General features: G+C 45.6%; 1 protein-coding gene across 3 annotated transcripts in view; it reads right to left on the reverse strand.

The window, feature by feature from the left end:
- Positions 1–16,402, reverse strand: part of LOC144142537 (calcineurin subunit B type 2) — a 34,743-nt gene that overhangs the window by 4,610 nt on the left and 13,731 nt on the right. The window contains exons 3-6 of one of the 3 annotated variants that reach the window (XM_077674120.1): positions 13,403–13,545; positions 5,317–5,493; positions 4,397–4,456; positions 1,925–2,109 (exon numbers count right to left, since the gene is read on the reverse strand). In XM_077674120.1, coding sequence (XP_077530246.1) covers positions 1,925–2,109; positions 4,397–4,456; positions 5,317–5,493; positions 13,403–13,499 — 519 coding nt within the window. In that variant the 5' untranslated portion in view covers positions 13,500–13,545. Of the gene's footprint in view, positions 1–1,274; positions 2,110–4,396; positions 4,457–5,316; positions 5,494–13,402; positions 13,546–16,402 lie in introns of those variants that run through there. The other 2 variants (XM_077674119.1, XM_077674121.1) reach the window with 2 other exon arrangements.

Raw genomic sequence — 16,402 nt, forward strand, 5'->3', positions numbered from 1 at the left:
GCCGTTTTTAGTTCAAGCGCGAATTTCAAACGGGTTGGTCAGAGCGGTGGGTAGCCTACTGATAGTAGTGGGCGGCATTTCCACCGCCACACACCGAGGGGAGAATCTAGAGTTATGTAAGCACCCCTGGAAAATGCTGGTCCAGTTAAGCGCACCCACTTCATTCCTGAACAGCACTGGTCCAGTTAGATGGGTATTGTGATAAAAAAAATTGATGCTTCAAGTGTTGGTATAATAAATGTTTCTAGTAGTTCCCAAAAAATCATTGTGGTGAACTAAGCCAAATGACTCCCTTTCAGTAAACCTCCCACTATAGCAAACATTTAGCACGATCCCAGTGGGTGTACTATACTGGGTGTACCGTATATGGCCTTTTGATCTAAGGTGGCATAGATATCTTGAAGTGAGATGTTGGGCGCTGCCAACATTTGTCTCAAGCTTTAATTTGTTTATTCTGCAGTACACAAGTTTCGCAAGGGGTTTTTCTTGTGAAACTTATCTGGCCATTTTCGCCCACAACTTGGGTTGCCAACCAGACTCTAGACTTGAAGACCAATGCTGCCATCTTAGAGTTTGCCTAACATATTCACCAATTACTGCACAACTGACTACTACAACTTTCCCCGTTAATTCCGCACCCCAGAATTTTAAAAATCATGCGTAGGAACTCCTTATAAAGCCTATGTCTGATGTTTACAGACTGAGTTCTTATTTTCTAGTAACATCAGGTATTCCGCAAGGACCAGTTCTAGGTCCTCCTCTCTTGCCTACAAAAAAAAACTCTCACAACCACCTGTTTTCCTAAAACTGCGCTATATATTACACATTCACTGATGTTTAGTAAAACCAACCTTAACTGCCTTCAGTAATGGCACAAGCCCTGGTTTGTGTAAGTTAATTACCCAAGTGTGACGTTGCGTTCTTCTAATATCGGCATTAACCGCTTGTTTGTCCTTGCGCACTTAATGCTATTCTTCCAGAAAATTATGTGGTAAAAGCATTTGGGGAATTACTATGGGCTGTGATCTTTCACGGACTTTACACGTCACTAACACCACCTCATCAGCAAATATAACAGTTTCCGGACACTTCATTTTTGGCTTGCTCCCAAACACGTAAAATTACTACCTAATAAAACTCTTGAGGAACCAAAACGAGAATACGCATCACCTACTCGGGATGCCATCAAACTGCTTCATAAAAGGGCCACCGGTTCACTAGTTCACTAACTCAAAGTCAATGTGCCATGTTCCGGCTTACTATCTAGCACTTCACCACAGCCAACCTTTTTTTATTGCAAACAAATCCTTACGGACTCGAATACTTGCGCCACACATCATTCCTACACGGTGCACATCTCGTCACACAAGTAATTTGATTCAAATCGCACGCAATCTTACTTTACACAAGAAAAGCTGTTACAATATTGCCTCACACGCAAAGATGTACCAGCGCACTAAACAACACGAAGAAACAGCTTTTAATTTCGCACACACATTTGGCATAATGAGGGTGACAGAATGTTTTAACAAAGCATCAGCAGTACAATTTTGACAACAGATTGGCAGCCGTGGCATTTGGCCAAGAAACCAATAGACCATTACAATTTTTTTTTTTCAATTTGGGCGATCCTCCTATAATGCTGATTGCATGTGGCCATGCCCAAGTGGCGATGGCACATGGAATAGAAGGGGCAGCAGGATTGACACAGAAGGAACGATGACGGAGGCTAACATCCGTTCACAGAAGGCTGGCCACAATAACTCTTTCGGCCACGATAACAACAGCCCCGTTTCAAATCTCCCGCTTCTTTGCGGCGCCTCCAATACGGGCAGACACATCCTGATACTCTGGTACACTGCCGCCACTACCACCAGAGGCCGGGAGAAGGCACGCTGAAGGCGGAGGGGGGCAGGCCACCAACCGAGCAGAATTCGTCGAAGGAGATCTTGCCGTCCTCGTCGCGGTCGGCGAACAGGATGGTCTTGTCGACGATCTGCTGCAGCTGGGCCTCCTTGAGGTTGTTGCCCACCATCATCTTGAGCACCTGGAACAGCTCGCCGTTGGAGATGAAGCCATCGTTGTCCATGTCGTAGATCCGGAAGGCAACTGCGGCGGGAGGGGAAGAAAGGAACGTCCCTTTAGCGTTACGTGCAACGTGCAAGTCAAAGTGAGTGCAGTTACGTGCAAGTTAAAGTGAGTGCAGCGTCTCACTTCATTTGCGGGGCATTCTTTAAAGGTTGGGCTCGCAGTTTACAAACAGCCACTCTGCCCACAACTTGATTTGACTGATTGATTGTGGGGTTTGACGCTCCGAAGCTACACCTGGCCTATGTGGTGCACTGCAGTGGAGTGTTCCGGATTACTTCAGACCACCTGGGGATCTTCAACATGCGCCAAAACCTTGACACATGGTCATTTTTGCTTTTTGCCTCCATCTGAAAAGCACTCGCTGCGGCCCGGATCGAACCGGCGCCCTTGTGCTCAGCAGCACAATGCCTTAGCCACTGGACCGCCGCGGTGGGTCATTGAGCCCACCATTTCCTGTTCTGCCACATATAACAGCTAACTCGGTCAACGTGTGCATATTTCCCAGTGCAAAACAGACAAGAACACAAAAGGAGAAGGTGGACAGGTGTTCTCACCTAATTTGCACTAGAAAATGCGCACAACTTGTCCCAGTTGTACTAACGTGCCCAACTTTTTGCTCTAGCTAAGTACTTGCACACACACACACATGATGGTGTGATGTGCACAGTTCTGACGTACTGAGAAAGTGTGCCGCTGGTATCAGTAAATGGTGAATCGAAGGTTCCATTTAGTGGCAGCAACAAAAGCTCAGCCGAAAAAAAAATGCAACTGAAGCTCTAATGCCATCCTACGATTCGTTGTGGACAGGTTTAACACTGGCTGCCAAAATTGCAGCAAGCTCGGCAGCAACGTAGGATGGCTATCTCACTTTGCTGCAATGCGTGGCAACATAGAAGTGTACACCGACTGATTGCAGCGACAAAAACTTGTGCACACATGATGTCCCACCACAGGGTGGTCCAACCATTGGCCAGGAGCTGCTTCAGCCATTAGGCAACTTTAAGACGATGTTTACAGAATCGCAAACGTAACTGCTCCTAACAGGCAGCAACTGATTGTGCAAAGCAGGTATTCAAAGCTGTTCGCGCCAGGCTAACGGTCGCTAGGAACAGTAACCACTCTAACCTTTTAGCTGCAAGTCAAAAATTGTGAACGCAATTAGAGAGGGCCGTACCATTCACAAACCAATGCAGGGTTATTTCATTTTATGACGCTTCTTAAAACCGCGTCACCAATGTGAAACATTTCAGTGCAGACTGGAATTAAAAGGCCCTCCGAATAATACGCTTTAGAGTGCCACTTAAAGGGACCCCGAAAAGCTTTGTGAAGGTGGCAATCAAATGCATTCAGTTGGTAGAACACATAACGGGCCATTTTTGAGCCAAATGTGAGCCCCATACGTTGTACGGATAATTTGTAATCAATTTTTGAAGATCGCCTTTCTCAGCCGATGAGCGCGACGCCGCAGCGAGCCGACCGCGGCTGACGCAACAGCAAAGGCGCCCCCTGATTCGCCCAATCGCCGGCGAGGTCGGCCGCCGGCGACGTCACTGCCATTGGCTTCCGGCTGCTCTTCCTCCTTCCTGCGTGATCCCGAGGAAAAGGCGGCAAAGGCGGGTCCGCAGCGATTGACGCGTGCCTAGGCGCAGGAATGTAGCTAGCGCAGAACGGAAGTCGAGCGTCGCGATGTCACATGGCTATTCCCAGTGTTTCCAGCTGCTTTGAAGGAAGCTGAGAGGGAGGAGGAGTCGATGGGGAAGTGGGGAGAGGTGCATTTAATTGCTTCTGGCGCAGCTAATACTGAATGTAGACAAATAATTCCAACGGCATTGCATCGCTATATTGGTGCTACGCGACAATACAGGCCTTTTGTAACTTGTACAGAAGGCTTTTCGAGGTCCCTTTAATACATGTAGAATTCTGCCGTACTATTCTATTATAATTAATATCCACTGTAGGGTAACGGCGTGATCATCCTTGAGAAGCGATGAAGGAAAATTTTTGACCAGCCACTTTGGCTCTGCCCTCTTGCAAACTGGCACCGCACATTCCGCTCTGTATACCCCAGGTGGTGCTGCCATTCCAAGCTGGTCACTTTTGCAAGATGGCCACCGACTCTTCCATGATTTCAAAGTAGGTGCATGCAAAGAAGTGCATGTACAGCTCTCTGGTGCCCTCATGTGAAGCAGGGCGCAGCGCTTTTGTCCCCTACCGTGCAAGCAATGCACACCCAGAATGTCTTTTGTGCATTCAAAGGCACCCCCCCCAACAAGCATTTGCACCAGCCACGCCTTGGAATACTTACATCTCAGCTTGGACTCCTTGTCACCTTTGACGCTAAATTGTGACACTCCTTGGATAAATTCTGCATGCAAAAAACAAAGACAAAAGTTAAAGTCAAGTTGTAGGGGTAGACAACTGGAAGGCTTTTGATGACCTCTTTTGTTCTTAACCTTTCATCGTAAGACCACGAAAAACTGGAGCACTTTGCTAAAAATCAGTGGGGTTAATATACCCAAACGTATCGATGGCCATTTTTAAACGTGTTGTAGCGCAAGCTTTGACCTACACTGCTCCGTCCCAAGAGTGTTTTCCCTCAGTACGCTCCACTATACCTCGACAGCTTTCAAAACTCAATGGCTGGCCAACACATCACATTTTTTTTTTCTCCTGCAACGATGCATCAGCCCAATCAGGGCGGTCCCCAAGGAGCATAAAATTTCAGTTTGGCATATAAAAGAAAGACTACAATGCAAGAGTACAAACAGTTTAGTCCTAAATATAGCTCCAAATACAACTCGTTCTAACTGTAACTCTAAATTCAACTCGATAACTCTAAATACAACTCACTGCAGATGGCTCTGGCTATGACTGGCTACAACTGGCTACAGCCATCTGTAGGCAGTTGTAGATATCTATGGCTTACGCCGAAGATGCTTGATGCCTCCAGTGCACAACACACGCGAAAAAAGGATGGCTAAAACTGGCTACAGATAAATTATGAAATAAATACAACAGGTTCCAGATGGTTCCGGCTACAACTGGCTATAATTGGCTACATCTATTTATAGCCAGTTGTAGACAGCTATGGCTGGTGCTGTAGAGGCTGGCCACCTTCAGCTGCCCAACACGCCAGAAAAACGGCAAATCGACGAACATGCAGGAGATACCTTCCCTAAGACGTAAAAAAGACAGTGGAGGGGGGGAAGGAAGAACAGTAGTCACCTTTGAAGTCGACCTCCCCGTTTCCGTCCGTGTCGAATATATCTATGACGCGCTGTACTAGTGGGTTCTGCTGCAGCTCCGGCAAGGACATGAACTCGTCGATGCTCAGGGACCCGGAATTGTCAAGGTCTAGCTTCTTGAACCGCTTGCCCAGCCTTTTGATTTCGTCTGCATCGACTGCAAGAGAGAGCAGAGAGAGAGAGAGAGAAACACTCGTGAAGAGAACAGACAATGGTGCCGCAATGACAGTGATGTTGAACCTTCCGCTAGAAGGGGCGAGTGTAAGCTGTTGCATGACAATGTCACACTTGCCCTTGTGCCCTTTAGGCGATGCCCCCCCCCCTTTCCCCCTTTTCCTGTACAGCTTGGGCCCCGTGCAAAAAAAATGAATACGCCCACCTGCCCTCGCGGGAACACTGGTGTGATGCGACGCTGAGGGGGGTTCAAGCGCAAGCGGAGAGCAACCGTCGACCGAAAGGCCGCCGGAGAGCGGCACACCGGTTATAGGTTATATGCGCAGCGCGCCCAAAGGAGAGGAGACCGCGGAGAGAGAGAGAGTGCTGCGGCTATGACGCAACACAATCCAACACAATCCACTTCAATCCAATCCAAATCCAAGCCAAGCCAATCTAATCGAATCCAATCCAATGCCCCTCGCGAGAGAGTGTTTGCTATCGGAGAGGAGAGGGGGAGTGTGGCTGCGGACAACAGACGCTCGCGGACAACAACGAACGCACGCAGGAAGGACAGGGCCGCCGACAAGAGATGCTCTGAGCGTCGCATCACTGCAAAACAGGTTTTTATTTTTCCCCTGTCCCAGTGAGCGCTTTGTAGACCTTCAAAACACCACCACAAACCCTACGACATGATTGTTTTATTTGAAAGATTTGGTGTCTTATAGTGCCCCCAGAGCTTTCCCGGAAGCAAGTGATGCTTTATTCACCGAGAAATTAATCAATTTGAGTTTACAATTTTGATCCTCCCGCCAAATCGTGTGTTCCGCGATGTCTGCCATGACGTCACATGAAACAGGTCTTCAAGCGAACTTCTGGTGCGCAGTTCAGCCTGTAGTGGGCTGCAGGGCCGTGTTTACCGTCGTTCCTCCTGGATGGCGCCACCATACCGCTCTGCACCGTTATTCACCTTTGCTTTGTTTCTGACCATATTTGCGCCTGGCTTGTTTTTGTTACTGTAGAAAGTAATCACTTCACGAAACATGGGGTGTGCTCGACAAACGGGGTCACATAAGACAATGGGGCTCTTCGATTTCCAGTCTCGGACTCACCGCGGACTCCCCCAGAAGCAGTCCGGCATTCGATTTCCCCACGTATCCCTATGACTTCGGGGAATCCTCGGACTACCCGCGGACTACCCACGGCGAGTCCGAGACTGTAAATCGAAGAGCCCCAATGTCGCTTACGCCAAACGGCCAGTGTAGTCTAAGGCGACCCCAAAGCGCCACACTGGTGTGCAGCCGTAACAAGCATAGTAAACAGTATGCACTGGTACTTCTACTTTCGTAACTTCCATTGTTTACCCCACTATTCCTACATCAATAAAATGAATATGCATTACACTTGACTGCAAATAGCTTGTTCGGCAAGCTTATAAGACCTGCCTAACTTGCGTTTTCTTTTGCCGGCCTCGGCCAATCACACGGCTGTGTATATGACGTCATATGTTCTAGTGCGGGAAATCAGCTAGTGAGTCGTGTGGCCATTCCTTTTTTTCTTAATTATATAGCTTATTTGAGAGAAGTTTACGTTAAAGGTGGTGTCAGTATGATTCTAACGAGGCAATCTTTCGAATGAACCAAACTTGTGTTTTGTCTGCATGGCCCCTTTAAGCCTTCTGGCCTAAAAAAACTTTGCGAAGTCAGATAAAGACCCTTCGTTTCACTAGCTGGTGTGCAAGTGTGCAACGGTTGTACAAAACCGTTCCCGGTTAGAACTTATGAAAATAGTTTGTAGGGTTTAACTAGAAACAGCCTACAAGGAACCCAGTAGCGGTTTGTTAGGCGGTGTCCAAGAAGTTAAGCTTAATGACACTTCTGTTCGTGTAATCTTCATCCAAGTGATGCTGCACTGCATCCACCAGATAAAGTTTTTCAAGCACTGTAACTTGATGAGGACTTGGGTTAATTTTAAGGAAGGAGTCCCATCTGCTTGTGTTTCGGAAAAGTTCTTGGTCATTTCATGTACTTTCTCAAGAAAATTGGTATGCTAATGCCCGCGAAAATGGCACAGCCAAATCGCTGAAGCACATTGTTCAAAAATGGCTACGCAAAAACATTTTTTATACAATGGAACAGCTTTCAAAAAAACGCTTTGGAAGTGAAGAAGAGGTTAGAGTAGAATAAAATCAACACAAAGGCTCGACGTGAAGAGTGTCATTTCCTTTCCATATGAATGTTTTATAAAGGCCCCACTGAGGTACAACAGTACCGCTATGTTCCAACAAAATCAGTTTCAGCCCAGCAAAAATCCAGCAAATCATTAAAAAAAAACATTTTCCGTAATAAATGCCTCCTGGCTCACCTCACAAGACAAACTGCTAATTTTTAGTGTTCTTTTTTTTTTGCTGCAAACACTGCTAAGGTGGCCAAAACTTAGCAAACTCAAAAACGATGATCATTGTAAAAACTGCAGTCCTCGTAGGCACAAGCAATTGGCAAAGAAATTAGCGCAAACCATCACAATTGTCACCATTGTTAGTGCCATTTTTGTTGATGCAGGAGATCGGCCAAGCAATCAAGAACTAAATGTAAACATTTGTGACGGTCACCATTGCCATACAGGCAGTCAGTAGACAGAACAACCATCAGTTCATCTTTGTCAGTGCAGAGGATAGGTTAATAAGTTAAATGAAAGTATAGTTAGTTGTCTTCACCGACATATGGACAGGCAGCAGCCAAACAATCATCCCCACTGTCTGCTTCATTTTCACCAAAACAGGACTGACCATGAAGCTAGTGGCGTCTTTGGCTGGGGCGAACAATGCATTTCGGCAGCCACTAGTGAATGGGAACGACGGTGGTGTGTTGCACACCGAGACTGGAGAATTCCACTGGAGTGGGTTCCAGTCGAAGGCACCACAAATGTGAACTGTCAATTTTTGCTGTCCCCTACGTTGATGCGCAAGTGGTCGGGCCCCAAAACAATTAGCATCACCTCGCCACAGTCAAAGTCTTCATAGAGGGGACTGGCCGAGAAGCTAAATGCAAGCCATCATGGTTTCAGACTCTACTGACTTGCGGGCAATTAGCGGTGTCAGGGCCGTAGCCAGAAATTTTTTTCGGAGGGGGTTATGGGTTATCGGAAGGGAGGATATTTTCCGAAAGGGGCATTACGTCTGGCTCGAGGGCTGCCTGGAAAAAATTTCGGAGGGGGTTCTAACCCCCAAACCCCCCCTCTGGCTACGTCCCTGAGCGGTGTAGCACAATTTTCACCTTGTTCTTTTTACACGTCGCAATAAAAATTGGCCACCTATCTTCTCCTTTCGTTGCAAATGTCGACAAAAGACGATAGTCTTTGTCGACATTTGCTAAGTAAATGCCTCCCTTTGATTTCCTGCTCACCTCTCATGCTGTTCCTCTTGCATCACAAGATAACATGCTAGAGGTTTGCTCAAGTCAATTTAAATTTACTGCGTCCCACTGCTCCAGGCCGGGTGCCTCGATGGCAGCGCTGCCGTACGGCGGAGACGCGTGTGAACCGAGGCTTCCTACTTCAACATTTATAGAACCACGTTGCCCTACTGCACGAGCATTCCAAGCAGACCGTGGAAATGATCTAGTGGAACCTTTCGTTGCTGTTGCCATGCGATTTCTCAAATGCCACCAGGAGCGCGGGCAGCAGGTGGCGGTTTTCTGCAGTAGATGTAGAATATCATTTGCTATCGCAAAAACCAAGCATCCATGAATTTTTTTTTAAAGGAACACTGCAAATACCCCTTATGTATTGATTTGCTGCCTCATGTTTGCGTAATGTTTTGCTCTTGTTCAACAATGTTGACAAGTATGAACATTGACACTGGACTTGGGCATTTAGATTCAGATGTGGGTACATAAGACTATTGCGCAGATTTTGTTTCACTTTGGCTGGGTGGCTGAATCGAGTCACAGACAGAGAGACGGACAGACCGACAGACAGACGGACAAACCAACACACAGACAGACAGACAGACAGACAGGCCAAAATTTCTGGGTTTAAGTAGCCCAAGAAAGAATATCGTCTTTAAAAACCGTGTTATTTTCATACTGCAATTGCAGAATGTACAATCCATGCTCTCTGAAGATGCGATTGGCTTTGAGTTGCATATGGGAGGAGATGGGATGTGCCAAGAAAAATTTCATGGAAGAAGCTGCAAATCATACAATTTGACGTGCAATTTTATCATAGGTTACAATATTTCCGGAGGTTTAAGTTAACACATCTTGAACCCCAAAAACAAACCGGGGAAATTGCGAAGTTTTGCGCTCAAGGACGAACGTCTGAGCCAAATATCACTTTTTCTTGCACTGTAGAAAGCTCACAATTATGCTGAAAACTTTGTTACCACAGTTCCCCCCCCCCCTTATTTTGAATATGCCATCTTTTGCCGTAATATTCGTCAGCACTGCCTTTATGCGTCTCAAGACAGAGGTCCATGCTAAAACTGGCTAGCTCCATTTATGCACTAGGGGTAACGCGCAAATGTAGTCCTTGCACAGTCCGCGCTCCACCAACCCCAACACTTTTAAGTGCAGAGCACTGATCGCCTTGCTGTCGTAGCTCACTGGCTGGACCCAAGCAGAGCCACACGCCATTTCGGTGTCGAGGTGTGACCCAGAGGCTTCGAAAGCCAAGCGGTTTATATAGTCACAAGCGTTTGAAACTCGTGAACCGCTGGCGCTTGTCATACATCTCCCCGTTGTTTAGTGCAAAGAAAACTGTCGGTACATTTGAGGCAAAGTACACGTAACAAACTGGCAGTGCCCGTGTTCAGTTAGGAACGCTCGTTCAGTTGGTTTTTGCGATACTAAGCAAAAAAGTGGCAGTGCAACACCGGCACGTACGGGAGGAAAAGCAAGCACAAAAAGAACAGAACTCCCGCTGGCGCAGTTTCAGGCAAGGGGCGCGCGAGCACCGCGAAGGCGGGAAATTTGAATGGCATTGGGTGGTAGCAGTGAGTGCATAACGGCGCTACAGCCCATTATGGCGAATCACTGCTGTACACTTCCGACTGCTTTCACATTGAGTGCAACAGCTTTAATTTTTAGTTTGTTAGTTTGCTGCCAGCACATTTATGCATTATCGTGTTCACACGTTTAGCCCTTTTTTTTAAGGATATCTTACACACCTTGTCACGAGACCATGCATGAACCCTGAGGAAGGAAACTGAGTACGTTGTTGGGGTCAGAAGCGGTGCACGCCAAAACATCTCACCGGACAGCGAGAGTACTGAAGCATTTAGTGCAACTGACTTTCCTCTGATTTGTTAATTGTGCCCATCATTAATGCAAAAAGACTGAATTACATAGGCAGATTTACAAAAAAATTCCTTGGGGCACTTAATGCTTATGTGCTTCGAAAGCAAAAGCATTATGGCTTCCTTTAGCCATACGTAATCAGACTTCTTTACTGCTATATCGCTCTTGTGCCTTTTCGCTTTCGTTTCTGCGTCTTCTGGAGTGAATTACCTTGACATGACTGGCAACGCTTCACACCACAGATTCCCCAGAACTAGAGTTGGTCAAGGCTAACAAACACCTGTTTTACTCACACAATTGTCACGTCCACCTGTCACGCGATACGTTGTCAGCGACGCACGCTGCTGGCAACGCGCTGAGGTAGAACAGTGGAACATTTGACGCCTATTTTGGAGACTCTGCTTCAATCCTATACAATCTCAAAAGTGTTTTTCCTATAATTAAATACTTGTACTTGACACAACAACGTTCGTGAAACTAAAAAAAAGAAACTACACACAGACCATGGTCACCTCACAAGCGTGGCATGCCCGTCATTCGCGAAAGAAAGGCACGTCACCGTTCCTTACGGCTGCCATCTTTTAGTACAATAAGCGTGAGAAATTTACGTAAACAGCAGCAAGTGCAGCGCCAACTGGCCATTTGGGGCTATCGAGCCCAAATGTAGCATGCGAACATCGTGTGCACACAAGGAATTTTTAAGATGAGTCATCGCACGATTGCGTTGTCCATAAAGGCTCCAACTTAAAAAAAAAGAAAACCACCTGACCAGCTTTTATTCTGTTCACCCTTCCACAGAGCCATCGACGATTCATGTCCGTAAGTGCGACTCCTACTCAACCACAGCGCACAGTCAATAGCATACAATCGTCGGCCTGTGGCAGCTGGCAAGGCTTGCACAATTATTTTGCAATTGCGACTGGCTTATTCAAATTGCAAAGCTTTGTCCCACACTCAAGCTCAAACCTTTTTACAGAAGTTGTTTTCAAATGCAAATCTGGTGCTCAAATGCCAGGGCTACCCTTCAGCTACTAGGAGCATGGGAAAAGCTATAGACTATTATACACCCGCGGTTCTTTGACAGGAAATTGAAGAGAGTTCTGGACAGCATATGATCAACCTGATCAGGTTATGGCCTAAAGTGTGTCAAGTGTCTTGGCCGACTGACGGCCACTCTTGTAATAAACGAAGCATGTTCAGCAGCCACAACTGTTCCTCCCTATCCTCTGAAGGTTTGGCAACATCACGTCTGACGACGAAACGAACAGCTCAACTGGGCCGGCAGTAATGCGGACTCCGCCCCAACAAAAATGCTTTCATCATGACCCCAAAATACGTCCACTCCAAACCAAGCTGGTCGAAGTACTACAAAAAAACCACACTGCTTCCTGTAAAGGCAGGTGTTAAAATCACCCAGCGTTTTCTCTCCCAAGCTTGAGCAGTTACTGCAAGCTTCGGATAAAAAGCAAATTAACTAAGTTGCGTAGCCAACAACAACAGTTCGGCAATTAGTACGTCTTCTGCTCCAGCACTGAAGCCAGCCAAATAAATGAGCCTCACGGGACATTTCTGTCCAAAGAGACAATCCACAAAACGTGGCTAAATGCAGCGAAAAATTACACAGGATCAACAAAAATCACCCAGTTTCAATCCCGCATTTACATTTTTCACATGTTTAAGGGGGTATGCACATGGGTCTTTGATCAAAAAGTTTATTTTTACAGTGATCAGGATGAAAATTGAGGGATGTATGTAGTTTTTCATTCTAATTGTAGATACGAAATTTGTTTGTCTAAAACGACTACATTCAGATTTATTCAGATTTTTTTATTTGATTTTTTGACAGCTTTTGTGAAACAACTGCTGGAGTGATGCAGCTTAACATGGCACCAGTGAAATACGCACAAATCAAGGAGTGGAATACGACTAACATTATCATTCTCTCTGGTCTGTAGAAGAAGTTACGACCGTTTGAAGTTTCAGCTTCAAAGGTGGGAACCAGAAAAACCAGTTTTGTCTTCCAAGGCCAAACTTCAAACGGTCGTAACTTCTGCTACAGACCAAATAGAATGATAATGTTAGTCTTATTGCACTCCTTGATTTGTGCACAGTTCACAGGCACCTTGTTCAGCTGCATCACTCTACCAACTTTTTTCACAAAAGCTGCCAAAAAATCAAATATAAAAATCTTAATAAATTTGAATGGATTTGTTTTACAAAAAAACAAATTTTTTATATAGTACAATCAGAATGAAAAACTACATTAGTCCCTCAATTTTCATCATCACAACTGCAAAAATAAACTTTTTTGGGTTAAGACCAGTGACCCCCGCAATCACCCTCTTTCCCTCATTGACCATCCCTTTCCCTTTTAGAACCATCTCTAGATACAACTCGTGCAAGTCATCACCCAATGCACCCACCACCCAAGGCAGCTTGCACCGAATTGAGCCTCAAAAGCTATTTACACATCGTCTGACAGTGGTATTTAACGACACTAGTTTACAATTCCATGCTGGGGAATTGATGGGAACATTGCTTTAAACCATGCTTGCAGGACAGCCTGCAGAGGGGGAGAGAGAGAGAGAGAGAGAGAACTTGTAGGAGTGCTCTTACATGTGTCAGCGTCATGGGCATCTTTTGCGAGCGACATTTTGTTTTGCCGTGCAGCAGCGCGCCGTGAAAATGACATTATTAGGTGCAGTGAACACATTCGTTGTAAAATGACAAAAAAGTCCCATGGGCCGGGGAGAAGATTTCTGTGTGCATGGCATAAAATGCAACGTGTCACGTGAGCAGTGCAGTCTGTCGAAAACAATTTATAACAGGGCTCAAGCAAAACCCCCCCTGAAGTGGCAAAAAACTCGCGAGATCAAGAAAGCAAGCTACACCTGCCTACAATGGTTGCGGGCCTAACAGAAGAACAGCCTTAAACGAACCAGTCTAAAAAAACAAATGGAGGACTATCTGGACCTGCCAAAAACACAATTGGTTCAATTGGAACCATTTGGAAATGCAAATGGTTCCATTTGGACCGATTGTGTTTTCGGCAGGTCTAATTGGCCTCCGACTTGTTTTTCGACACAAAAGTTTCAACCCCCCCCCCAAAAAAAAAAAACTTTTGGCAAAGTTGTTTTTGCTGGCGACATCGCGACACATTTAAAACAGTATTTTTTAGCTCTACCGCAGGCCATCCAACCAGCAAGATGAGTGCTGGCAACTGTGACACTAAAGTGCAATGTTTGTACATGAAAACCAAAAATATTTAAACACATTACTTAAACTAAAACGGTGACAAGTAGCACATTTTAGAAGGTTATCACGCGCGAAGTTTATATTCATATTTACCCTCAGTTCCATGGCCTTGCTTTCTGATTGTAGTTCCCCAAGCATTTTTCGCGGGTGTTCTGCAGACTCCCTTAGCAATACTAAGTCGTCTGCAAATCTGAAATGGCTCAAGTATTCCCCATTTATCCGTAATCCTATGTTTTCCCAGTCAAGCCTTATGAATACTCCCTCTAGGAATGCTGTGAATAGTTTTGGAGACATGGTGTCTCCCTGTCTCACATCCCTTTGGATCGGGAATTTGTCACTTTGCGTGTGAAGAATTATCCCGCCCGTACATCCTTGATATATGTCGTCTCGAAGTATTATGCAGGGGCGGTATTCTCGAGTTTTGTCCCTTTTGCGTCTCTTTCAGAAGTGTCCCTTTTGGCAAGCCCTGATTGGCTAAAAGCAAACAACAGGAAGTGACGTAACGCATGAGCGACAAACCTACTGCCAAAGCCCACTGCTTAACCGGAAGTACGTCACGATGAAAGGGACGCAAAAGGGACGTTTTCAAAAGGGACAGTTACAAGAATACCGCCCCAGGTCTCTATTCCCTGGTCTTTTAATGCTTGTAGCACTACTGCGGTGTGTACTGAATCAAACACTTTTTTGTAGTCTATAAATGCTATGTAAAAAGGTTTGGTGTACTCTGCAGATTTTTCTATTATGCTTGATTGATGACAAGAATGATCTATTGTCGAGGATCCTTTCCTAAACCCAGCCTGCTCTCTGGGTTGTTGAGAATCTAGGCTGTCACTTATGCGGTGAACTATTACTTCGGTAAACAGCTTGTATTGTATACAACTGAGAGTAGGCTGATGAGCCTGTAACTCTTAAGGTCTTTCTTATCTCTCTTTTTGTGGATCAGAATTATGTTGGCATTCTTCCAAGCCATCGGCACTACTTCGAAGGTCCTTAAGCATTCCGAGAATACTGCAGCAAGCTTTTCCAGTACAATATCTCCTCCCTCCTTTAGAAGATCTACGATTATGCCGTCATCACCTGCAGCTTTTCCTCTTTTTATGCACTTCAGAGCCTTTCCAATGTCGTCTTTGGTCATTAGGGGGACTTCGCGAGCAAAGCTTGCATACTGAGTGGTTGCCCCTGGTCTAACGTTGCTGGCGTATAGCCAGGTGTAGAATCGTTCTGCTACTTTTATTACCTCATCCATGTTGTGCGTTATATCACCCTGTTTGTCTCTGAGTGCATACATTCCGTCTTTGCCGATGTCAAGCTTCTTCCTTGCTGCTTTTAGGCTTCCTCCTGTTTCCAGTGTTTCCTCGATTCTTGCCATGTTGTACGCATGAATGGCATTTGTTTTACTTCTGTTAATTTCGAGAGCTCTGCTAATGCAGTCTGATCTGCATTACTCGACACTTTCATGTTCTTATGTTTCGCAATTGGCTGCATCGTTTTCTGAATTATTTTTTGAGTTTGTTTCCTATATGCTGCTTCTCCCAGAGCTGGTGCAGATTCTGTAATTGCCGTTGTTACGTTGCCATTTAGCCTGTCTGCACTATTTTCTTTCCCCTGGTTTAGAAGCTCGAATTTGTATTTCAGGGTTATTTCGAATTCCTGCTTCCTGTCTTAGACCGACCTCATGCTGGTTTTCTTACTTTTTACGAGTTTCCTTCTTTCTCTTTTGAGATTCAGCCTTACTTTGCCTCAAACCATCCTATGATCATTGCTCCGAATCTGGCCTAGTTCCTGGATTGTCACTACAAATGAAGTGAACTTCATTTTTTGTTGAACCACTGGGACTTTTTCATGTCTATTTCCTGTTTTTTCGTTTGCGGAAGAATGTGTTCATTATCCTCAGGTTATTCCTCTCCACAAATCCCACGAGTTCATCTCCTCGACTGTTGCGAGTGCCTATTCGAAAGTTCCCCACCAAATTCTGTTTGCTTCTTGCCTACTTTTGCGTCAAGTTAATAAAGGGGGGGAGGGGGGGGGCATGGCTAAATATTCCGGAAAAATTGCTACGCAGTTGCATTGCATAAGTGGAGCACCAGGAAATTGCAACGCTAATTGCTTATCTCTTGCCCGACAACTTCGTTTCATGCCAATAAAGACAAGCCAAACATGTTTCTGTTTGAGCATTGCATCCAAGCCAATGCAATCTAACTTCCAGCCCTTCAGTATGGTCCCTAAAAAATTGGCTAATCTGCCGTTCGAGGCCCTCACCACAGACCCTTTCGCAGTCAAAGCCATCAGGGCAACAGCATACAGGTTGACTACAGTGCGCTCTAATTTTCCTGACCATGTTTCCTCTCTAAACATTTTTCT

This window comes from Haemaphysalis longicornis, unplaced genomic scaffold (assembly GCF_048455015.1).
Source record: "Haemaphysalis longicornis isolate Haplotype H1 unplaced genomic scaffold, Haemaphysalis longicornis Haplotype H1 scaffold_6, whole genome shotgun sequence".
NCBI lineage: Eukaryota > Metazoa > Arthropoda > Arachnida > Ixodida > Ixodidae > Haemaphysalis > Haemaphysalis longicornis.